Below are 25,698 nucleotides of genomic sequence, written 5' to 3'. Positions count from 1 at the left end.
CTCGACTGAGGTGTCAGTACCAAGTCAGTAAGGGCGCCCATTAAAATGAGGTCGTAAAGATGAGGTGTTCTGTAAGCCCCGAAGTCCCAATATTGTGAAAGGAAAAAGTTATTTACTGTATTTGGTAGACTGGCGCCGTTGGCCAAATGAAGGTACAAACGTGCATTTTCCGAGCGTGCAAACCTTCCTTTGTGCCGTTGGGGATGGGAGAGCCCCCTGGAGCAATTTGGGGGTAGGAGATTTTGTTAATTCTGTTTGTTTTAGTACTTTTTAACAACTTGTCTAAGCTGTTACTGCAGCCCAAGGGTCCTTATAAAAAGAATAAGTGTGAACACTTGAAACTAACACAACATTGTAAATTACCTACACTTCAATTTTTTTTTTAATTTTTAAAAAGAAAAAAATATGTGTGATCTGTGGGCTGTTACAGAATATAATTGCCATTGGGGCATAGCCTCCCATTTTTAAGTACTTGAGGTGTTTAGTATTTTCTTGCCTGTGGTCCACTGTATTCTTTTTCTACCTTATTTCTTTCTTCAATTCTCCTTGTCCTTTCTGAATGCTTGGAGAGTTACACACCACCACAATTTTAGACATAGCGCAGAAACTCCTATGAAATTATTCAGTCTCATCTGTTTTTTTAATTTGTCTCTGGTTTTACCTTTTACCATATTTGCGGCTACGCCTGTTGATTTGTATAATCTAGTGTGTACTTTATGCAACGGTAGCTAATTTCCCCACCTAGAGTCTTTCCCCATCTCAGGCAAATAACGTTCAAATCCTTTGACCCAAGTCTCTTGCCTCACCCAGCATACTCGAAAACTGACAGTGGTACTAGCCTTTCCTATTAAATCTAAACCCAAGCTAAAATCAGATCTTCCTTCGGTCTTAAAATGTTTTTACTTTGGTGCCCCCACTTTAAGCAAGCCAGTATGCTTTTCTTAATCCCACTATTCCTGTGTGCTTCCAAGGTCATTTTATATATCCTATGATGTTCCTGCTTCCTTGGCCAATTGCGCCTAGCCAAACGCACACATCAGGTCTCCCTGAGAAATCCTTCCCAAACTTAAGCCCGATCCCATTCAGATAATTTGTTCGTTTTCAAATGAATGTGTATCTTTTTCAGCACCAACTACATCCCTAAGATATGTTTGTTGGCACCGGATCACGGGCTCCCTATACTGGACTCAAGAAAAAAATCAATTATCTAAGCCAGGGGATTCCAGTCAACTGGTTAAGCTTAAGACATGATTAGTTCAAGCTATTGATGGTCACACTCTTGAAAATTTGTCTCTCTTTAAATACCTTTCCCTAGTTCTTGCACATGAGCTCTCATTTATTCCTCCTGTAACACCATTTCTTTGTGATATATTAATATAACTGATTTGTGCTCAAATAAGTTTGGAAAATAATACTTGCTCTATGTCAGGTGCTTTCAAAAATGTTGAGCAATAACAATAAATGTTTCATATAATATTTACTGCCTTTGATGTGTTCATTTTTCATGTCTTCCCTTTACAGTTTATATTTTAGATTTTTTACTGTTTCTGGGTTTGCATCTGTAGGTTATATTTTCTTTTCAAGTGCATATATTAATGTACCCTCATCATTATTTTATCTGAATTTATGTAATTTTGTTTTATTCCCTCTCCCACAACAATCTTGATTAAAGCCTTTCTGTTTAACCCGAGCTTAAATTTTTAATTTTAAGAGCATGAGATTAAATTATAGGAGGAGTCACAGTGTTGTGTCCTTTGACAAGAAACTGTTTCATTCAAAATAATTGTAATTCAGCTTAATTTAAGAAAATATGTTAATAGGCAAAGTTGATATAAGAGTTACCAAAAAAAAGCATGACAATAATATATAAAGATATTGACATTTTTATTATACTAAACACAACATAAACCAAGAAAAGAATGAGTAGTATACAATTTAAAGAACTATTTTTTTCTAAAAGTTATAAGCATAAAAGTGGAAAAAAAATTTATCAAATATGTAAGTGAAAAAAAAGAGTTAGGCTTATCATTAACATTTTAAAAGACATTAGGTTTTGTTACTTATTATACCAGTATTTATAAATATATAATTTTATTGACTGGATCCTAGAGTAAAACAGTAAAGTAAATTTAGGGTTTTTTGTCCTTGGTAAAAAGTTTAACACTTAATTCACAACTAGTTGTGTGTTTCTTTCTAACATCAGAATGAATTGAAAATGACATATAACAGTTCACTTAATCTGTATTAACTATACTTAAGTATGTGTATTACAATCTCCTGATCACAGCTTCAACAATACTCTGGCAAAAATGAGAAAAAAACAAAAAGTGATGAAGATATAGTTCTAAATTGTATTCATCTCCAATTATATGAACTTTTTATGTGTAAATACCCTGTACAATTTACACTCTAAAGTAACAAGACTGGTTTACACTATAAATACTATCAAGAAAACAGATCAAACGTTCGCATTTTAAGCCTGGTTATCTTACTAATATAGACATTAGAAAATTAAATGGCTCAATTAGTAAAGAAAGAAAGAAATTATGAAACTTTTCACTCTGTTTCCTACCATTTCACAGTCATAGCTTAGAGACACTAAAATTTGCTCTGAATAAGGGACATTTATTTCCTTAGAAAAATGATACAGACTCTCCAGAAGATCCTCATACTACTTATCCAGTAACATTAAAGCATTGGTAATGGCAGATTACTAGCAGGAACACTGGAGTATGCCAAAGTATTAAATACACCAAATGCTTCATATTTCCAGGTAAAAAATTTGAGGAATTTAACGATGTATTTGTCCATATTCATTTGCTTGCAACTTCTCCAAAATGTCATCAAGTGGCTAAGTTGTTAAGGCTAACACCGTATATTTTTAGACATTAGAAAATGCAAACACACTTTTAAACACTTCAATACAAGATTTTATATATATATATATATATATTTAAGTTCTATTTTGAACAAAAAGAGTGAAATTGTTTTCTCACCAAAAATCTATCTAAAACTCAGATATTCTGTTCTTTAGCGAGCATAATATAAAGCGGTGGTCTTCAAACATTTTTTTGTTCATATGTCCCCTAAAATAATTTTGACAAATAAGTGAATCTTGTGCATATTTAGATTACATGAAAATTTTCATCATAAGTTTTAGTTGCAAATATGCAATTTCTGCTATATTATAAATATTGATGCTTTAAAACAAAATTTAAGTCAGTCTTTTAAATGTATCCCATGTAATATTAATACCATACTGAATTGTTACTACTGTTGTTCTTCTAAAATAAAATATTTCCTTGAATTTGTATTTCCTTTCTACTTCCTCCACAATTTTATTTTACTTTGAATCTTGGAAATCTGTTCTTTATCACTCTATTATACTTCTCTGATGTAAACTTAATACAAACAACAAGCACATACACATTTATATTGAAATTACCTTTGAATTAATTTTCTTTGACCATAAGGTGCTAAGTTTTTTTAATCGTCTCAGTTGAGCTACCATTACAACTATTATGGGGACACAATTGATCCAAACAACGAATAAGTCACAATTTTGACATAAAATCATTAAAAATAAAAGGTGAATTGTAATTAGAAAGGTATCTCCTAATGGGATGAATTGGGGGAGATGTGTTTATGAAGGCTTAATTTAAAAGCTCTCTGGAGAGTTTACCTTTCCAAGAAATTCACCTTAGTAAAGTTCAGGGTAAGTAAGAGGTATGCCTTTCTTGTATAAATTTAAGAGAATGGTGACACTGAAGTGAGAGATGGGAAAAGAGAATGCCAACTGACCCCAAGTTGCATTGTAGGCAGATCGATTTAAGGAAGTGAAGGATTTGGAAATTGATTCCTTTAAAATTTTCTGTGTCCCCACATACCCCTGGAAAGTCTCTGCATACCCCTAGGGTATCCCTATCACAGTCTGAATACCATGCCTCTAAGATCCCTAGGAAAGGTGTTGTTAACTTGAACTACGCTAAGAAAAAGTACTTTTCCTGAATTACTCCTTTGGCTAAAAAACTGATTTTGAAAGTTTCTGAGGTAGTACCGTGTTATGTTTTGAAATCTGCTTTTTGACCACTTGGCTAGACAAAGCACACAGCTGTGTGTCGTCTGAACTATCACACTCCGTTCATCAGCTGACTCGTTTTGTACATGTACAGATTCTGAATAAGAAAGTCATACTAAGGAATCAGGGTAATAGCACTGTCAAATAGAGCGCAATTAGGAGCTTATACTGCTATGGAGAAGCACTAGAAAAATAAATAATTACACAGCTCTTACATGTAAATAAGAATGGGTGTAACGGTCTTAAAACATTTTAAAAGAACTCTAAAGTAAAAAAATTAAAGCTGTGTATTACTATGGCTCATCTTAAAACTTAATGAATAAGGCACTTATCCTGTGGAATGTCCTAAAATGTCAGCTCAATTGTAGTACCTAGGCTGGCTTCAAGCAGAAGCAGAAAACCTTCCAGAAAGGATATGCTTGGTGTTCAGTCTCTGCAGATATGAGCTGACCTTATCCTGGAATGCCAGTGTGGCTCCACACGCACACGCATCTTCTGTGGAGATGAGTCTTCGTGCTTCTGCAATGGCTGAAGACAATGACAATACACAAAATGTTATAGCTAATTAGAAATCATAGCAAATCAGGAAATCTGTGATTCAATACTTCCTTATTTTTTTTTTTTTTTTTTTTTTGCGGTATGCGGGCCTCTCACTGTTGTGGCCTCTCCGCTCCGGACGCGCAGGCTCAGCGGCCATGGCTTACGGGCACATCCCCGCGGCATGTGGGATCCTCCCAGACCGGGGCACGAACCCGTGTCGCCTGCATCGGCAGGCGGACTCTTAACCACTGCGCCACCAGGGAAGTCCAATACTTCCATTTTTAATTCTTACCTAAATGCATTTTCTAGGAGATAAAAGAATATAAGAGCACACGGAAAGAGGAGAAAGTACTGTGGACTTTGTCACCAAAGAAACTGAGTTAGAGATGTTGAGGAAAAGTTTACAATTGTCAAAGCTGGGTGATGGTTATATGAGAGTTCATGCTATTGTTCTCTATACTTTTGTAATTGTCTGAAATTTTCCATGATATAAAGTAAATATTTAAGTTGATGCAGGGAGAAGCCAAGAATGCAGAGATAAGACAATCCCTTGTGATACTGTGTACTCATTACGAAATGAAAATGTTCACTATGGAGAACAGTGTGAGGTTCCTTTAAAAACCAAAAATAGACCTACCATATGATCCTGCAATCCCACTTCTGGGCAAATATCTGGAGAAAACCCTAATTTGAAAAGATACATGCACCCCAATGTTCATAGCAGCACTATTCACAATAGCCAAGACATAGAAACAACCTAAATGTCCATCGACAGATGAATGGATAAATAAGATGTGGTACATATATACAATGGAATACTATTCAGCCATAAAAAGAATGAAATAATGCCATTTGCAGCAACATGGATGGACCTAGAGATTGTCATACTAAGTAAAGTAAGTCAGACAGAGAAAGACAAATATCATATATCACTTACATGTAGAATCTAAAAAAGTGATACAAATGAACTTATTTACAAAACAGAAATAGACTCACAGACATAGAAAACAGACTTATGGTTTCCAAAGGGGGTTGGGGAAAGGCGGAAGATAAATTAGGAGTTTGGGATCAAGACATAGCCCTACTATATATAAAATAGTTAAACAACAAGGACCTACCGTATAGTACAGGGAACTATATACTCAGTATCTTGTAATAACCTATAATGTAAGAGAATCTGAAAAGTTTTATATATATATATATATATGTGTATATATTACTGAATCACTTTGCTGTATACTTGACACTAACACAACATTGTAAATTAACTATACTTCAATTTTAAAAAATGAAAATGAGGAAAACAGACCTCTATTTGTGTGGCCAAAACATTTCAAAGTTTAAAACTAGATAATGCCTGATTTCCTACACAGACTATTATTCTACTGAAGGGTTTGAACTGAGAATTCTAGTACATACCCATAAATACTTTGGAACTAAAAATTCAGGTTTGTATTGACATTTAAGCAAAGAACGTGGGAGAATGATAATTCTAACTCCAATTGCTTTCCGTAATTCAGTGAGGCGGCTATTCCTACTCAGTACCATAGCCCCTAAAGCTGCCTAAGAGAAACAAGAGTAACTTCCAGACCTGAAGGCTGATGAATAATCTTCCAGCTGAGCAGCAGTACTGCTTGGAGACAAAGAGTAGTCCTTTGCTCTTGCATTTTCTCCCACGTTCTATCCGTAAAATGTTACAGAAAAACCCGAACGAACTTTTTGGTCAACCCAATACGAAGATAAGATACAGGGCTGGAGGACCATAAATTTACTTGATTAATCTATCTAGCTGTCTAAATCCTATTGAAACTTTCAGGGACAGCCAGCTCAAATTCCCATCTCGATCAGTAAATTAATTAGTAAGCCAAAAAGTATCTACTGAATATCAAGTACATGCCCATCATACCTGTACAGAGTATAAAATTGGTACCTACGATACTTTTCCAGTATACCTTGCCTGATAGCCTATAAGCTCTGTGAGGGTAGAGGCTCAGTGTAATATTCTCATTAAAACACCCCATAGAAAACTGGAAAACTGGGATGTTGCACAACTGAAAGTTGAGAGATGGATCCATTCACACTGGCAGCAAAAAGAATAAAATATTTAGGAATAAATGTAACAAAAGTAGTGCGAAGACTTGTACAGTGCAAACCACAAAACATTAATCTGTCTCCAGTTACTTCCTCGGGACCTAACAGAGTACTAGATATAGAACAGAAGTTCCATGAATACTTGCTGAACAAATAAAGTGAATGGCTAAAGAAATGAGGTCAGAGCCTAAGCCATTATAAACCATTCTGGAATCCTCACCTTCCAGGAGAAGAAAAAGTGCCCAAGACTGATTTTTCTGAAGATTAAACACTTAAGATAGGAAGACAGCACCCAGAAATACTCAAATTCTACAAGCAAGCTGCTCCTTATTAACCCTCACCCTCCCCAAGAAACTGATCCACACTTTACTTCAAACGAAGAAGTATCTGCTGAGTAACTGTCACGTGTTATGGTAGATGCTAAGAGTACAGACAAAATCTACTACCCGTGGTCGTTGGGGTCTACAGGAGCATAAAACCACAAGTCCAAAACTTGCGTTTTCTTCCCCAAATCTGCTTCACTCTCAGTCCCCTCAGTAAAGATACCCCATCCTTCCAGCTGCTCAAGTGGAATAGGAAAGCCATCCTACTCCACCCCCATCCTATCCCCACATCCAGTTTATCACCAAGCCCCGTTCATCCTACCTTCAAAACATGTCTGGAATCAGTTTACTTCTATCACATTGTCACCATCCTAGCCCAACTGCAATAGCCCCCGAACTGGTCTTCTTCTGCTCTTCATCCCCTTCAATCCGCTGTTCACACAGCAGCTAGAGTGACTTTTAAAAATATAAACAGCATCATGCTGCTCCACTGCTAAAAACCCTCCATGACTTCCCATTTCTCATAAAATTTCCCATGCCCCAGAGCAGCAGCATGATTTGACCCCGCCTAACTCTCCAAACTGCCTTACCCCACACTTATCCCTGGCTGGTCATGCTTCCGTCACATGGGTGGCCTTTCACCTCCTCTCCCCACTAAAGCCACCACTCAGGACCTGGCGTTGCTCTCCCTCCTTCCGCCAGCATTCCAGTCTCAACCTACCTGCCGCTGATCCTCAGCATTCAAATGCCACTTCCTCAGAGAGACCCTCCCAACCTGAAATAGGGTCCCCAACTCCCATTCTGTTCTCTTCCATCACTGCTCTTAATTTATAAATGTGTTATGTACTTGTCTTTTCCCTCTAGACTGTTACCAAAGACCACACCTGTTTTGTTCATGATTGTATACCTAGTGCCTAGAACATAGCAGACGCTGTATTTATTGATTGGATGAAGGAAGGATTGAAGGAACACACAAGTAACCTCAACACAAGGCATCCAGTGCTGAAAAAGAGGACACAGTTCAATGGAAGAATAAGGGGAATTCTGGTAGAGGGGGTAAAAACTGAACTAGTCCTGGAAATTAAACAAACAGACATTATTTTGTAACATTTGATTCACAAAAAGTAATTTATAGGACATTGATGTAAGTTATGATGCATAATAAAGACAAATGCCTCATAATGCATAAAAACGAATGCATGATAAACCCACTGCACAACTTAAGAATTAAAACATAACGAATGCTGTTGCAGAGACATCATTTAAGAAGTGGAAATATAAATACAATCTAGGAGAAGGTATTTGCAACACATAAAAACAACAACGAATTTATATCCAGACATGTGAAGAGTTGTTATGATAAGTAAGAAAAATATAAATAACCCAATAGAAAAATAAAGGCATAAATAGCTTTTCCAGATAAGAGACTGAAATGACAAATAAATATAAGAAGAGAAGCTTAGCCTCTTTAGTAACCAGGAAACGGGGAAAAGCAAGACTACAGGGAGATACTTCTTTACATCTACCAGACTGACAAAAGTTTAATCCAACAAAACCAAACGTTGGCAAGGATGTGGTTCTTGGATTTTGAGAAGCAGAAGAGGCAAGGGAAGCAGATTACAGTAAAGGATGGAGACAGGTGAGTACAGGGCATGCTCCAGGAATATCAAACAGTCCATGTGGCTGGATCACAGGTCTTGGAGAGAAGGAGTGAATCTGGGGCCAAATGTAGTGACAAGATGAAAAAGAGTGGTTACCATGGGTAGGGAGAGTGGAATGGGGAGTTTTTGTTCAATGGGTACAGAGCTTTAGCTTGGGATGATAAAAAAAAGTTCTGGAGATGAACAGTGCATGGTTACACAACAATGTGAAGGTACTTAACACCACTGGACTACACTTAAAATGGTTAACATGCTAGATTTTATGTCATGTATATTTTACTGTAATTAAAAAAGAACCTGGACTTAGGGAGAGACTTTAATTAGGAAAAAAAAATGGAATCAGACCATGGAGGGTAGGATGCCTGGTGGAAAGGTAGAATTATTGCATTGTGATGACGTTTGGGAACCACTGGAGAATTCTGACCAAGGAGCAAGACTCAGAAGCATGCTTCAGACTTGGAGACAGGAAAGCTCACTCCTAAGACTGTCCTAGCACATGAATTAGGCTTAAAGGGACAGTCTTTACCTGAACATGTCTTCTTGTCTTCATTCAAGGTGTAGCCAGTATAACAATCGCAGTGGTAAGATGCGGCCCCGTCATTCACACAGATGTGCTGGCACCCATGAGAGCCCAGTGCACACTGGTTATGAACTGACCAGGAATGGGTCAGGAAAGAGAATATTCACAAATTACAACTGGAAACTAAACACAGACTTCCGGGAGAAAGAAGCTTTCGTTTGGTGCCAACAAGTGCAGCAAATGAATCCTACAGTCGTCAGCAATGCGTCTCCCATGTTTCAGAAGGAGAGAGCCTCTTTTCCCGTTCCCTATCCCACACCCCTTTCCTTGTTCCTTGTTCCTTGTTCCTTGTTATCTCTTGCAGCTATCTCGGTGCCTTCTCTTTTTTGCTATCTGCAGTCCTGGGGCTGCACTGAGTCTTGATTCTATTCCAGAACTTATCTCCAGCCTTTCCTGATGACCATGAATGCCTCCAACCTCTCCAGCTATACACAGATCATCTTCACCATCACCAAAAATAAATTATTAGGGACCTACCTGCACATGGAGTTACATTTGATGCTGCACAAAAACTATGTTGACCAAAGGCCTGCCCTTGATGCTTAAAGTGGGACAGAAAACACTGGCCTGCACACACACACACACACACACACACACACACACACACACAGAGAGAGAGAGAAAAAAAATAATAACAATGATGATGATGACGATGGTGATGGTGTGTATGACTGGATAGGGAAGTATTTGTGTCTGTCACAAGTAAATACATTACAAGGAACAAGGGCTTCCTGGGATACATAGATTCTTCCTCGGCCACTGCAGAAGCCAAACTACTTTATTTGTTCTCCTCTAACTCTCCTCTTAAGTGTCATTTTATGCTCACAAGCCTTCCATGGCTCACTATTGCCTATAAAACAGCTGTTCATGAAGCGTAAGGCCCTAGGTAATCTATCCATAGTGTCTTTCCAACTTTCACACTGATATTCCCCTTCACTACTACAATTCAGATGTTTCCAGCAAAATGCCTACTAGCAGAACATTTTGTTTTCCCCTCAGCCCAGCTTAGCAGCGACTCTAGCGATAACAAGTGGATGTGCCTCCAGCCCCTGATCCGTGATCTGGGGCTCCACATGTAATTTACAGGCCTTGCCACTGCCCAGCAAGGGGAAGGCAGGCCATTAGAGGGGATCTGACCCAGTTTTAGAATGGCATCCATTATTGCTGTAAAATATATAAATACCAGCTTCTCACCATCTCGTCTTTTTCTTCTATCTCCTTTTGCCGTCCTGTGCTTTGCACCATGAGACGTGTAGCTTAGTGTTTGAGAGCATATGTAACCACCAGAGCAAGTGCCTGGGTTCAGATCCTGGCTCTGCTACTCACTAGGCAAGTGACCATAGGCAAGTTACTTTGTCTGTGCCTCAGTTTCCTTGTAAAGTTGCTGTGAGTAAAGTTGCTGTGAGCAGTAAATGTGTGACTGTGCCTAAAATGCCTAGAACCGTGCATGGTACCCAGTAGGCACTGAAGAATGTTGGCAAACCGTTATCTGGAAGTGTTGCCTGGAGTAGTCTGCCTTAACTGAAAATCTCCTTTGATTTCTTTTTTTAATAAAATGGTCCATTTTATGCCATAATATCTGTTAGTTTACATGTAAATGTGTTTTTGTTTCCTTTTCCCAGGTCTTCAGATTAAAGGTCCTGCTTAAAGTACCAAGAGGGATACTTGTAACTGTTTGAGAAGTGCAGCCTTGACTCCTTTCCATCCAACTGACTTAGTCCCACCCCCTAAACAAACCAGTGCAAGCCACTCCCCTTGCCCTTGCCCTCTCCACTCCTTCATCTAAGCCTTATCCGCCCTCCTGCCGAGGCCCACCTCCAGTCCCAGCCCTCTGTGTCCATCCCAGACCTCCTGCCTCCCAGCCCCTCCCGCCCTTAGTCACTGTCGGTCCCTCTCCCTGGCTAAGAGTCCCTGCTTTCTTAAGGTGCTGTTTCTCCTTGCACCCAGCCTGTACGTAGCTCAGAGGCAGAAGCTGACACTTCCTTACATCCCCACAGTGCTTAGCAGAGTCCTGGGAACAAAATAGGAGCTCAGAACTCTTTTATTGATCTCATTTTTTTAAAAAAAGGGGAATTAGTTATATGCCACTTCCTTTAATCTCTCTTGAAAAGGTCACACATTACATCTCAAGGAAGAGGAAAGCATACATAAAATCTAAAAAAATATTGACTATGCCAAAACTAAACACCACCCTGAGAGCTAGGAATTTCTCTTAGGAGTGGTTTTACATTACAAATGCCACTCTGTTCTGTCAGTGAGTTTAAATCAAATTAATGAGGATTAGCAGTTCCGGCACGGGCTTCCTCGCCAAGTTATAAGTCTCACATTCACCCAAGACTGATCATCTAGAAACTGTCAGGGAGGGACTTGCTTCACACTTACTGGAAGATCTGTGTGGGTCTAATTCAGTCATTTACAAAGCCTCCTTTACTAAAACGATCTGGCTTTAAGATTAACGCTACAGAAAAGTTCCAGGCCAAGTTTTAATTGGAAAAAGATCAGTTCAGCCTATCACACCAAATACTTACTGTCCAGCTGACTTCCTCTAAAGTTTCCTATTTGCTTTACAGAGCTATAAAATTTTCCTGGATTAGGACCGTACATTCAATTAGCTTTTCTTATATCCCCCACTCCCTACCCATTACCCAGTAATTTTCTGAAGTGAGCTATGTTTGCAAAACCTAGTGAGCTCACTGCCTCCAGAGCAATGTTTACCTTGGTCTGAAAAGCATGGTAGAATGTCTGAAGCCCGATTCCTTACATTACCTTTAAGAATCTCTCTCTTGGTGAAATGCAAGTTGGTTTCACTGCAGTAGAAAGAGCCCCGGATGAAAGAATTTACTGAGTGGACCTTACCTGAACACGTTTTTTTATCTTCATTCAGAGTGTAGCCCTCGTAGCATTCACAGTGATGAGACCCAGCTCTGTCATTCACACAAATGTGCTGACAGTCGTGTGTGCCCAAAGCACACTGATCTTGAGCTGCCCAACAGAAGTCCAGAAGAAAAGATGTTAAACGTGGAAAAGTCTTTTATCAGCCATATATAGAAATCTTCTTATTTGCAGCTAGCAATGCAGAGAGGCAAACTTATTAGAAACCACTCAAAGTCATCAGTAATATCTGTTCTCACCTAGGAATTAGCTGAGTAAAACAAACTCCTACACACACAATACTTATGCTTCTATTTTTCCCCACCCCTTTTCAGAATCATCTATACTGAGCTTTTTTTTTTTTTTTTGCGGTACGCGGGCCTCGCACTGTTGTGGCCTCTCCCATTGCGGAGCACAGGCTCCGGACGCGCAGGCTCAGCGGCAATGGCTCACGGGCCCAGCCGCTCCGCGGCATGTGGGATCTTCCCAGACCGGGGCACGGACCCGTGTCCCCTGCATCGGGAGGTGGACTCTCAACCACTGCGCCACCAGGGAAGCCCTATACTGAGCTCTTATAATCGAAGTATCTCATGAATACTTTCTAAAGCGTTCCTTTTAGATTTGTTGTATTTATGCTGAATCAGAGGGATTCTAACAGCTGTGGGACGAATTATACTAGAATCAGAAAGACATAGAATTAGAGTTTGAAGAAACTGTAGCTCGACCCTCTCCTGTAATAAATGAGGAAACTGAGTCCAAAGTAGACCAAATGACTCAGATCAGCATCAGAACTCAAGACCCAAATTGCTACTCAATGTATTTTTCTCTGTACTGACATGATATTTTTTAACTTTTATTTTTATCTTTGAGCTTTCTGTTTTGAAATCACTTCAGGCTTATAAAAAAGTTTCAAAAATAGTGAAAAAAATCCAGTACTTCACCCCGTTTCCCCAAATGTTAACATCCTATATAAGCACAGTGTAATTACCAAAACCAGGAAACTAATACTGATACAATGCCATTAACTAACCTACAGACCTTATTCAAATTTTGCCAATGGTTCCACCACTAATGTCCTTTTTCTGGTCCAGGATCCAATCCAGGATCACACATTGCATTAAGTTGTCACATCTCCTTAGTTTCCGCCAATCTGGGACATTTCTTTAGTCTGTCTTTGCCTTTCATGACTGTGACACTTTTGAAAATTACTGAAAAATTAGTTTGTAGAATGTCTCTCAATTTGGGTTTGTCTGAGGTTTCCTCATGATTCTGAATTTTTAGCAAGAATACCACAGAAGTGCTATTGTGCCCTCAGAACATCATGTCAGGAGATGCATGACGTTACTGTGTGTTATTGCTGGTGATGTTAACCCTGATGTCTTGGTTGAAGTGGTGTCTGCCAGGTTTCTCCACTATGGAATGACTGCTTTTCTTTCTGTAAGTAGTAAGTTCCTTGTGGGCTGTTATTTGATTTTCACATACTAAATTGTCTTTAGATTCTGGAAAGGACTCTTAGGGCTGGGTACACTGAAGGAAATAACACACTCACACATGTGGGTCATGAGACACACATGCTGCCATTTATAACTTTTCTAATAAGAAAGGGGAAAAGCCCAAGATGGCAAGAGAGGAAAAGAGACCGAGCTCCCTGTGGATGTGACCCCCGCCAAACACTGACTAGGGAGATAGGTAAACAGGGAGGCAACAGTAAAGCCTCTGCCCCCACTTACCCGAACACGTTTTCCTGTCTTCATTTAAGGTATAACCTTCATAGCACTCACAGTGATAAGAGCCAGTTCTGTCGTTCACACAGATGTGTTCACAGCCGTGAGTGTTAAGAGCACACTTATTAATAACTATCAAAAGATGATCAGGACAAATGTCAACACATGGAAAACATGGCAAATAAATAACGACGGGCCACACCACACACACACACACACACACACACACACACACACACACACTGCTAATGAAATGGGACAGCTTGGCACGAGAGGATGCCTGCTGGACTGGGTGGGAACCCACTTCGTCTTGACTCTTTCACTAACAGACCCCATGACATGGGTAGGTAAGTCTTCTCCCTTCTTGTGGAGGTCTCAGTTTCATTTTCTATTAAATGAGCAGGTTGAATTAAATGATCTCTAAGTTTTCTTCCTCTCTAAAACTTTTTTCTAGGATTTAACAAATTGGACCTAATTCCCACTCTTCATTGATTGTACGTGAGTATTCATAGAGCAGATGAGTGAGAACCTCCCTAGATTTTCTTCCACTTCTAGATTCCATGAATCTTCTACGGTCACAGACAGGTAAGAGGAGCTTGTATTTAATGAAATAAAACCCAGGAAAAAAAAATCCAAAACCTCAAAAGGACGAAGAGTTTTGGCCCCCTTCCTCACTAGCCCTTTTCCCTACTAACCCTTCTCTCTAAACCTAGTAATAAGTACTGTAATAGGTACTTATACTGTTACATTACTTATAGTATTACATACTGTTTTAGGTATTACCTCACTTTTCTTCTCATGTTCCTTTTCAAGAAAAGTCATTGATAACAGTAAATCCATCACAGGGCAGTTAGGAGAAAAGCGTAATGCCAGTCCAAAGCCTGGGGTGAGTCCCCAGATAAGTTTCCATCAGCCACCACCCCTTAAGCAGCCTCACCTGAACACGTCTTCTTATCGGCATTCAAGGAATATCCTTGGCTGCACTCACAGTGGTGCTTGCCTTCCCCGTCACTGACACACACATGCTGGCACTGGTGTGTGCCCAGCGCGCATGGGTCCAGAGCTGTGCAAAGGAAATTTACAACAGTCAGCGCCGACAGGTAAGAAGCATTTCAGATACTTCCTCCTGTGTCAAAACAACATCACTCTCCAGGTTCCTCTCTGATTCTATCTTTAGTTCACTCTAAAAATTGGCTACTTGTTTCCTGCCCCTGGTTTATCATAAATACCACTCTCAGTAATGTTTAAATTGTAACTAATTTAAAATCATAAATCTTGTGGTTGACTTTCTCAAAAAAGAAAGGGAATTTTGAATTTGGAGCTGAAGCCAAACACTTTACATGAATCAGGCAATTCGAGATTTTATTCAATGTATCCACCTAGCCAGAAAAAAAGACTTTTGCTTCCCGACAGAAAGAAGGGAACAGTAATGTACTTCCTGAAGTTCTATGAGCTAGCGGTCCCACTGCCACCAGAACCCAGTTTCCAAGGGTTCTATAGTTTGTGTCCAAACAGAATTCACACCCAGGCTTTCCTCTAGGCCTGGGACCCACTCACTCTTGGGCAGCAATACATGTTTGAAATTGCAAATGGTGGAGGGCAACGTAGGTAACTGCCTCCCGAATATGCGGCATGGGTTCCTAAGCCCAAATGTATACGCATGCGACTCTCATATCTGCCAGGAGAATAAACTTACATGCTATACACAAACCAGTAAAAAGAAAAGGAAGAAAACAACAAATTAGATTACATTAGCTAAAGTGCATCCTCATCTTTTTGCTCCTGGAGCCATTTTTAACCTCAGATTTTTTTCCCCCAGTGACATGCTTTGATAAAAGAATCAATGAATTTAATCATTTCTGAGAAACCAAGGAGGCCTGTTGCAGGAGGCTGGCACCCCTGTGGCAGGTCACCCAGCCTCCACTATTTTGGCAACAGGACAGGTTAATATTTTCCCAAGGAGGGCCTTCTCATGGAATAATCTTTCCAGCTCGTTGACTACAACAGCTACCTCTCAGTCTTTTTTCCATAGAGAGGATATTTTCCCCCCAGAACAAGCAGATCTTTCGTACCAGAATGAAAAGATGACCACTCACCACTTGTTACTTTATGTCCTTCAAGCCCAACCCCAGGTGCTATCTTTGAGACCCAGCCTTGCCATAGACCAGCATCTTTATGGAAAAGTTCTCACCCACAAACACAGGGGGGTTTTCTGGGAGAAAGAAAGCTATTTTCTTTTGGGAAACCAATGAATGCTGAGTCAATGCCACCAAAGCCAAGGACAGCTTGTGAAGACCCAGTGTCCTAGGGCAGGAAAGATAAAGGGTCCCTGGCCAGGTCTGGTTGAGATGAGGCCAGACTTTGCTCCAGACCGAGACTTCGTCTCTCATTTCCTGACAAATTGTTGATTGCTGAGTTTCACATTCATTTATATATAAAGTCTCCTTGAAATTTACAATTGTAATTATTGGTTCACTTGTTTGTCTCATCCCCAGCTGCAGACTGTTGCTTGATGGTAGGGAGGGACTACCTTATCTTTGTATCATCAGTGATCAATAAACACATGTTGAAAAAACAAATGTGAAATAGATTATATAGCAAAAGGTATCTACATTTTAAAATTCACCTGAACTAGAAATTTGTCCACACCTGCTTAGATAATTCCACAGAGGGCTTTGAAAGATTATCTCCAAATGATAAAAAATAAAGCATGACTATAGAAAGAAAGAAACAAAGAAACAAAGGAAGACAGAAATTTTTAAAAGAAAAACAAAAATAAATTTAAAAGTAAAAATTAAAAAGTTTGAGTCCCACAAATTCATAATTCTGGTCAGTGACTACAGATAAACCCGAGCCTTGAATGGATTCATATTCATGGGTTTGGCTGATTCATGCTAAAAATTCTAATTAAATCACCATGTTTGGATTTAAGCTCCATCCTAAAGGAAGAAAGGAGAAGAACAGTAACAGAATAATTAAAAAATTAAAATAAGAAATACCCTGCTTCTTGCTATCTCACAAGTGAGCTGAAATCCTAACCTTCCTGGTCCCTAAGCCTCTCCCTCCACAAGGAATAATCAGACACCGAGCTGAATCTGAAAACTGGAGCACTCACTAAGTGTACACACTGACTGACAGTTACACTGGAATATAAGCCAGCTGATCTTTCCACAGACAGACACAGTCCCCGTCTTCTGCCCCAAAACAAGCAGAGTCCTGTTAAATCTAGAGATGGAAAAACTAAAGAAAATATCTGGAAAAAATGTGGTGGGCAGAGGGGAGAAGAGAGGTGTCTGGAGATATTTTTATTTGTATTTTTTTCTGACCCCATCAGGGAATAGCAGGATCATGTACCCTGGATATTTCCAGAATTTCACATTTCTAATGCAAACACGAAGATTTTTATGAGCAAACCAAGTTATATATAAGGCAGCTCTATATTTCTAAACCAACAAAGTATGTTTAAGTTGCTAAAAAAAAAGAGGGCTTCCCTGGTGGCACAGTGGTTGGGAGTCTGCCTGCCGATGCAGGGGACGTGGGTTCGTGCCCCGGTCCGGGAGGATCCCTCATGCCACGGAGCGGCTGGGCCCGTGGGCCGTGGCCGCTGGGCCTGCGCGTCCAAGGCCTGTGCTCCGGGACAGGAGAGGCCGCAGTGGTGAGAGGCCCGCGTACCGCAAAAAAAAAAAAAAAAAAAAAGAAATACACACATATGAAAAAGTATTGCTTATATTTAAGTTTTCCATAAATTTCCACCAAAAAAGAATAAATCTCTTTTTTTTTGGATACACAATGTCTGACTGTATAACATATTTTCTAGTTGGAAGCAAAGACTTACCACAAAAGGTTTCCTGGAATCTAGAGGAAAGTTTCTCAATGACCCCATAGGTCTCCACATAGAAAACGTGCTCGTCCAGGGGCTCACTGGCCATCATCCTGAGGGACTCCATGTCTGCCCGGTCCACGCCCACGGCGTACAGCTCAATACCGGACGCCTGGGCCCGAGCCGCCACTTCATTCACCTGATCCTGGGGCCGCCCATCTGTCACAATGATGGCCACCTTAGGGATGTTGGAAGCGGGTCCCCGAGCTCCTGCCTCCACTGTGAAAGCTTCGTCCATCGCTGTCTGGATGGCCAGGCCCGACATGGTCCCTGTGGACAAGGGTGTGATCCGCGCCACGGCCTGTTTCAGGGACTGCTTATCCGAGTGGGTCTGGAGATGGAACTCGATCTTCACGGTGCTGGCGTAGTTCACCACTGCCACCCGCGTGTCTGCCGGCCCGATGTCCAGAGTGTCAATTACCCGCGAGACAAAGGTTTTTACTTTGGTGAACTCCAGAGGCCGTACACTACGAGAACTATCAATGATAAACACCAAGTCCAAGGGCATGCTCTTGCAAACACCTGCAAAGAAGGGTGTGAGAAACAGACATAACTAAGCGATGAGCAGACCACAGTCAGAAATGGGGCAGTTCTGGGACTTCCTTGACAGTCCAGTGGTTAGGACTCCACGCTTCCACTGCAGGGGGCGAGGGTTGATCCCTAGACCGGGAACTAAGATCCCACATGCCCGTGCTGCCAGGCCAAAACAAACAAACAAACAAAAAACAAGAAAGAAAGGGGGTCAGTTCTCCCACCCAGAGAGCTCTGGCCAGCATCCCTTGATCCCAAATACCCCACTGTCTGCTGTCTTCCCCAAGACCACCCTCCCTTTGGATGTTGAAAGCACTGAGGCCTTCAGGATTCCCTAGTGAGAATTCACATACAGGTGTGACATTTCCCCAAATATCTCCCCTACAGGCTGGCTGAGTCTTGAAATTTCACTGGGAACCGTATCCTTCTGCTTAAAGTTTTGTTCAAAGGTTCCTCTAGACTCCCAGGAATGAATGGATTCCAGACCTCTCTTGGGCTTCTTGGCCATCAGAGGCAATGGGACAGTGACCCTGAATCGTGTGAAAGGTGAACTCAGGGCACCCTCACTGCACCCTCCCCTGCCTGCCCAGGCCTCAGAGCCCCTCGGGCAATGGCAGAGTGTGAGGTAAGGCACACTGGTGCTCTCGTGCTGGCCTCCTTCTTTTACCCCACTTCCAAGGCGGTGAAAACTGCTCCAGAGTAGCCCTAAATTCTCCCTCCATCTGGTCATTCACTCACGTTTAGTGAACTTTGAGGTCCCACTAGCCCTGAGTTACAGTTTGAAAGTGGAAAGAAGGATAACAACTTAATCTGGTCCCTGTTGACTTCCATCTTTGTCAGCATGTCTTGTTTTAAGAAGCAGAGATTTTGACCTAGTATCTGTCCTACTGCCCCCACCAAAGTGTCTTAATCACCTCTCTCTCATTTTTTCATTCACCAAATATATTTTTTTGAGAGCCTACCATGTATTAAGCCATGGGGCTACAAAAGCAAATAAGCCAGATTCCCTGCCCTCAAGAAGCTTGCATCGTTCCCACACAAAAGTACCTGCACATTGCAGCAACACAATACATTTTTGTTTTCAGCACATCCTTCTTATCCTTTTTTCCTCTAATCTCGTTCTATACTCCTCCCTGTCCTAGCCACCCAAATCAAATCCAAAAGTCAGGACTAGCTAAGAAAGAAGCCATTCCTCTTCTTTCAACACACACACACATGCACATGCACATGCATACACACACCAAGCCCTGAATGGAAATGAGATCCTTGGGCATGAAGTGTCATTCAGGGTTCTTTTCTTTCCTAGTAGGGGGCTGGAAATTGATGCAACTCTAAGAAGGCAATTTACTCAGTGTGTAGGGGGAAAAGGTGTAGGTATTTATTCATTCAAAATAAATTCCTAGGCTAAGCAGTTGATGACAGAAAAAGCCCAGTCTGGAGCAGGAATTATGCATCTGTATAGTTTTCTTTTAAAAACTGAAAAGTATCCTCTTGGTTTTAGCCTGATTCCTAGAGGTATTAACTAAAACAATAAATAACATCCTACTTTCAATAACACTGAGGGATCACAGGATTCCAACACAACAACCCTGTGAAGTTAGAGATGCAGAGGTTGTTTTTATACCCATTTTACAGGCGAGAAAACTGAGTCTCAGGAAGCTGTAAGACCTAGAAAGTGGTAGAAAATAGTGGTAGATTGCACTCCAGTTTTCCTGACTCCCAGCCCAAAGGGACCTTTCATTTCATGGTTGCCTCTCTCTGAAGGAACATTTTCTACTACCAAAATTAACATTACCTCATGTACCTAGTAAACATCCTGCTTGGTGACTTTGAGCCACCAGCCTGAAATATGCTGTGCGTCATGTATTTAGCTAGGTCAAAAGGAATTAATTCTTTAAAAAAAAAAAACCTCCAGAATTTCATTTCATCCCTAATTACCATGCATCGAAAGCAAAGAAGAAGAAAATCCTTCCAGGAGTTGGATCTGGACTTTTTTGCATAATTTGAGTAAAGGGAAAACTACATGTGATACAAACCCATATCTGACAATGCTGTCACTAACACCCAAGTGGTGTCCTTACTAATATCGAGGCTATGTTCTTGTAAGTAAACATGCAGGATTCCTTGCTTCTTCACTTGATTTTTCACATGGAATCATCTATGGGAGGTCACAGGGGTGTGGTGGGCAGGAATAATGCCCCCCAAAGATGTCCATGTCCTAATCCCCAGAACCTGTAATTATGTTAATTTACATGGTAAAGGAGACTTTGCATGTGTGATTAAGTTAAAGGCTTGAGATTGAGGATGTTGTCCTGGATTATTCTCGTGGGTCCAATGTAATTACAACAGCTCCCAGAGTGGAAGAGAGAGGCAGAAGAGGAGATTTGAGAGATGACATGTGAGGACTCATCCTGCCTTTGGCGGCTTTGAAAATGGAGGGAAACGGCCACGAGCCAAGGAATGGGGGCGGCCTCTACAAGCTGAAAAAGGCAAAGAAACGGATTCTCCTCTAAGATCTTTCCAAAAGGAACATGTCCCTGCCGACACCTTAATTTTAGTCCAGTGAGACTAGTGTCAGACTTCTGAGCCACAGAACTCTTAGATAATAAGTGTGTGTTGTTTTAAGCCACTAAGTTCATGGTAATTTATTACAGCAGGAATAGAAAATACAGGGGGCTTGACTCAGATGGCAGGACATTCTGTGAGCATCTGCTTACTTCCTGATTCAGACCCCCTTATCATTAATTGTTTTTGAATCTCACTCCCCTTTACTAGATAACAGCACTTTGATTCTCAGAAACCAAGAAAATGAGAATCTGAATTTCCTAAAATGTTTCCTTACTCACAATAATTGTCCATTTCTGATAGCTCTGCTAGAAATAAAAGCCCATAGCAAAGCTTAGCAGTTTCTGGGTGCAAAAAGAAGTGAATTTGAAAAAGAGTGGAATGTTGTGTTTATTAAAGAATTATCATTCAATATTGGTTTGGGTTTCAGGTAATAAAGGACCAGTACTGCATAGGAGGAACATTGACCACCCCACGCAGAATCCCTCCTCTCCCTCCCTGATGCTTCCCCAAGGGAGGTGGATCAGGACGAGAGGTAAAATTAACTTCTGGGAGAAAGGCTTCTCCCCTACCCCCATTCCTGGCCTGGAGCAACCAACTGGTTACTAACTGAATTGAACCATGGTGAACCCTGGCACTCCCTGCCTCAATGACAATGCTCTTGCCATATCAAATCCAGCCCACTGGAGCTGATGCAGGAAAGAATCCTTTGTGCTCTTCCTCAACATTATCCAGAAAGGTGCAGGAGGGGTAGACAACACAAGTCAACCTGGGCCATGAAGCATCACTGGCCAGATGAGGCTGGACATCCAGAAAATGGTTTGATGCAGCCTCTCTTTAAAGCAGGACTTTAACAAGTCTGATGCTGGACTTTTTGGTAATGAAAATAAAGCCTTATGTAAACCATATTGACAGCTTGGTAGCTTGAAGCAGTGGAAAGTTCCATGCTTGAGTTATCTGAGTCCTGAGTTTTATTCTGGGCTCTGACACTGATTTGCTGGGTCCCCTCCCCTTGACGAGCCTCAGTTACCCTATATTTGCTGTCAGGGGCTGTGTCAGATGATCTTCCCTCTCTGCTGCTCTAGGAGCTTTGCTCAACCAGAGAACTAAAAGCAGAATCTCAGGAAAGGTTTACTGAGCTGAACCAGAGGTGGGTCTAGGACAGAGAGCTGAGAGGCGCCTGGTGTTCCCACGGCTGCCCCATCCTCTCTGCCCAAATCTCAGGGGGCAGTTGCTGGAGTTTGACCTTCAGGAGACCCAAAGTCTAGCCCTGACTATGAGTGACCTTGGGCATCTCTCTCTTCCCTTCTCTGGACCTCAGTATCCCCACAAGATTCATCGGGGAGGGGATCTTTCTCCTGCACCACAGTCTGGCTCCGGCTGGGATGGAGGGAATACCTGGTGGATGACGGAGGCTCTTCCTCCTCATTCAACGCCTGATGCCCCTGCCCACCCAACCATCCCGCCCGGCCCCGGCCGGGGATCTCCCTCCTTCCTGGAGGGTGTCCCTCCCTGAGGCCCTCTCAGGTCCCTCTCGGCCTGGGGTCCCTCTCCCGTCCCCGCCCAGGCCGTGTACCTGCACCGCGGGCCCCGCCGTGCTGGCCGGCCCCAGAATAGGGCGTGCCGGTGGGGGCGGCCGGAGCGGGACGGCGTCCGGGGCTGCCGCCTGGGCCGCGGGTCCCCAACTTCAGGAAGCCGGGGCGGTCCAGGGGGCCGGGGACGGCGGGGGGTGGCAGCAGCAGCAGCTGCCAGAGCAGCAGGAGCAGTCCCGGCAGATGGCGCAGCATCGTGGGCTTGGCGCTGCTGCCCGTGTCCGTCGGGGGGTCGTCGCTCCCTCGCTGGCTGGGTCAGTCGTGGGCCCGTCTGCCGCTCCCGGGCGGCCAATTTAAAGGTCCCGCGGCCGTGGGCCCCGCCCCGCAGCCTTCGGTCCCGCCCCTCGGCCGTAGGCCCCGCCCAGCGAACCCGTCCGGGGCCGCGCGCCGCCTGCTCAGTGCATTCCCGCGGCTGGCGTGGAATGTCTGGGGCCTCTCGGCCGGCGGCGCGGTGTCCGACTCCGGCCCGCCGCCGCCGCCCCTCCCGCCCCTGCCCTGCGCCGGCCCGGTCTCGTCTGGGTGGTCTCGGCCCGGTGCCTCCCGGCCGGGCTCTGCCTCCCTCCAAACTTCTGCCTCGCTGTACACCCGGGGCCTGGTCGACCCCACTCGTCTGGCCAGGGCCTCAGGCTCCCGGTTCAGGAAGCCCGAGCTCTGCCGTCCAGCTCCGTTCAGGTTTGCCTGCCTCAAGGTTTCACCTCCATCCTCACACTACATTCCTTTCCCCTACCAAGTAACCCAGGTTTTTCTGTGGGCTCTCTGTAAAAAAAATTAAAACTAAAAAAGGCTCATAGATTTCTACCAGCATGAATAGACATGCTTTCATCGCAGCTTCAAAAATCCATAAACATTTGAACTTATATTACCAGGACTAGAAAATCAAACACGTTCCCCAGAGAGCCCCCTGTGAGCTGGAAGGACAGCCTGTACCACAGGCTTCGAAGGCTCTCCCTTTATCCCACTTCCTCCCCAGAAGAGTGATGGTGGCAGCTCAGGACTGGAGGCTGCCCAGGGGACCCTCCAGGAACTCAGTCTACTGGCAGAGAAAGATGCATAAATGATGTACCTGTCTAAGGGAACAAAACACACTGAATTCACGGAGAGACTGGCTCTGCCTGAGGAAACCAGTAAGGCTTCTAAAGTAGCTTTTAAAAGCTACACTCCACACAGTAACCTTAAAATCACTTCTCTTCTTAAGCCTTGCAATGTCACTTCCAGTAAAATCCGAGCTCCTTTTCATGGCCACCTCGTCTACTGAACTGACCACATCTGGGACCGTACTCTGCTCTCCATGGTCAACCACGCTACCCTTCCCTCTGTCCTGGGGGACACCAAGCTTGTTCCCACCTTGTGGCCTTGGCACCTGGTTGTCCCACTTCCCATCTGCCATCTTCTCCCCCCACCCTAACACACCCGTCTCCCTCTCATCACCTCAGAGCAGCGGTTCTCAAACAATTTCTCATCTCATCAAACCTCACAGAATCTACACACTCCATCAGTATCCATGGGAGCAGCTTATTAGGACATTGAGAGTCATAAGGAGGGAAAACATCTCTCAGCTCCCAGTGAGAATTCACCAATTTCAAAGAATCTTAGAAGAAGCTAGAATGTTATCATAATGGGAAAGGGACACTAAGAAGATTGAAAGAAATTATGCCAAGGTGAGAAGGGCTTGCCAAACACAATGTCTGCCAGCTCTATGGACATATGTCATTTGTCAGTCATCATACTCTTTGGATGATTCTCAAAGCCTTTGAACACTCTTACTAAACTTGAGGATTCCAACTTTATGAGTCAGCACCTCCCCAAGTAGAATCCAGCAACTTGTTTCTCAGCATCTCTTGCAGCTATATATGTAAGGGACCCAGACTTCACTGACCAGATGAGCTCGGCCATTCTGTTTCAGCAGCTAGTGGTGAAAAGAAGCAAGCACTTTGTAGACTTCATTCTGACAAGGGTGGGGAGACAGCTAGCTTTCAAAGCAGCCATGGAGAGGGTAGAGCTGGATTCAGTGCCTGGGGAAAGCAGGGTGAGCTCTGTTGTCTGTGCCCAGCAGCAGTAGCTGTAGAAGTCCCCTAGAACTGACCTGCAATATCATCTGGGAGTGTTTCATGACTGTGTGATCATGATTCTATTAAGTCTTTGAGAATAAGCAGAAAATGTGGGAATTAAGTTTAAACTTTATGTTCTAATGTCTGTGCAGTTTTTAATGCCAGCTTCCTTGCTACATGAGAGTTGGTTGAAGGCCATGTTGGCTGCTCTGGAAAAGAAGAGGACTACTTTTGAAACTTAGGTAGCACATTTGTATCATTGCCAATAAGTTCTGAAGAGGTCTTTTAATGACCTACTGCTATTAATTAACATTTAGAACTCAAGATGTATTTCTATTCAAAACAATTGAATTAATATTTGAAAAGAGCAACTCACAGCAATTTTGATTCCTTTAATAAAAGATTGGCATTGATTTTTGTTGTTTCTTTTTTTGTTGTTGTTTTGTTTTGTTGCGGTACGCGGGCCTCTCACTGTTGTGGCCTCTCCCGTTGCAGAGCACAGGCTCTGGACGCGCAGGCTCAGCGGCCATGGCTCACGGGCCCAGCCGCTCCGCGGCATGTGGGATCTTCCCGGATCGGGGCACAAACCCACGTCCCCTGCATCGGCAGGCGGACTCTCAACCACTGCGTCACCAGGGAAGCCCTACTGTTTCATTTTATAGATATAAGCATGAGTATTAAGTTCCATTACTTAATAAAAAAAAATGTCAACCAATTCATTAGTCATCAATGTAATGTCTTCCTCTTCAGAACAGTCTTTCCTGAGGCCATATCTTAGTTTTTTCAAGCTTATTTTTACCACTATCTACTATAACAACTACATTTTATATCATGAATCAGGTGCTACATAAATATACGATAGGGATATATACAACAGAAGTAGTAATTTCCTGAAACAAGTTACCCTTACCACATGTGACATACTCTAATGTCTTCTGTTTTATTCATGTCCATTCGGTTCTATTTCATTTTTTTAAAAAAATCTGGTCATCAACATCTAAACAGAGTTCATGATTCACTAATGTTTCTCAGTCAGCAGTTTGAAAATTGTTTTAAATATTCTTTCCTAGTGTCTCTTCCTTTCCAATCTATTACAGTATCCTGTGTGTTTCTTTTATATATTTTTTAAAAATATTAAATGTATTTATTTCTATACCCCACTAGACTGAAGGCTCTGGGAGCGCAGAGCTGACGCCTGTGTCGTCTGCTGAATT

General features: G+C 42.3%; 1 protein-coding gene across 1 annotated transcript; it reads right to left on the bottom strand.

Annotated features, from left to right (window-relative positions):
- Positions 1–69: 69 nt before the first annotated feature.
- MATN3 (matrilin 3) lies at positions 70–24,802 on the bottom strand. The gene is made up of 8 exons (XM_022573842.3): positions 22,421–24,802; positions 17,704–18,270; positions 14,806–14,931; positions 13,875–14,000; positions 12,130–12,255; positions 9,220–9,345; positions 4,496–4,606; positions 70–2,847 (listed from the first exon to the last, which is right to left on the bottom strand). The coding sequence occupies exons 1-8, from the start codon at positions 22,629–22,631 to the stop codon at positions 2,792–2,794; spliced, it is 1,449 nt and encodes a 482-aa protein (XP_022429550.1). The 5' UTR covers positions 22,632–24,802; the 3' UTR covers positions 70–2,791.
- Between the last annotated feature and the right edge of the window lie 896 nt (positions 24,803–25,698).

This window comes from Delphinapterus leucas, chromosome 13 (genome assembly GCF_059928025.1).
Source record: "Delphinapterus leucas isolate spDelLeu-1000000601 "Yukka" chromosome 13, BTC_Dleu_Yukka2, whole genome shotgun sequence".
NCBI lineage: Eukaryota > Metazoa > Chordata > Mammalia > Artiodactyla > Monodontidae > Delphinapterus > Delphinapterus leucas.
This window is presented reverse-complemented; position numbering and strand designations above follow the sequence as displayed.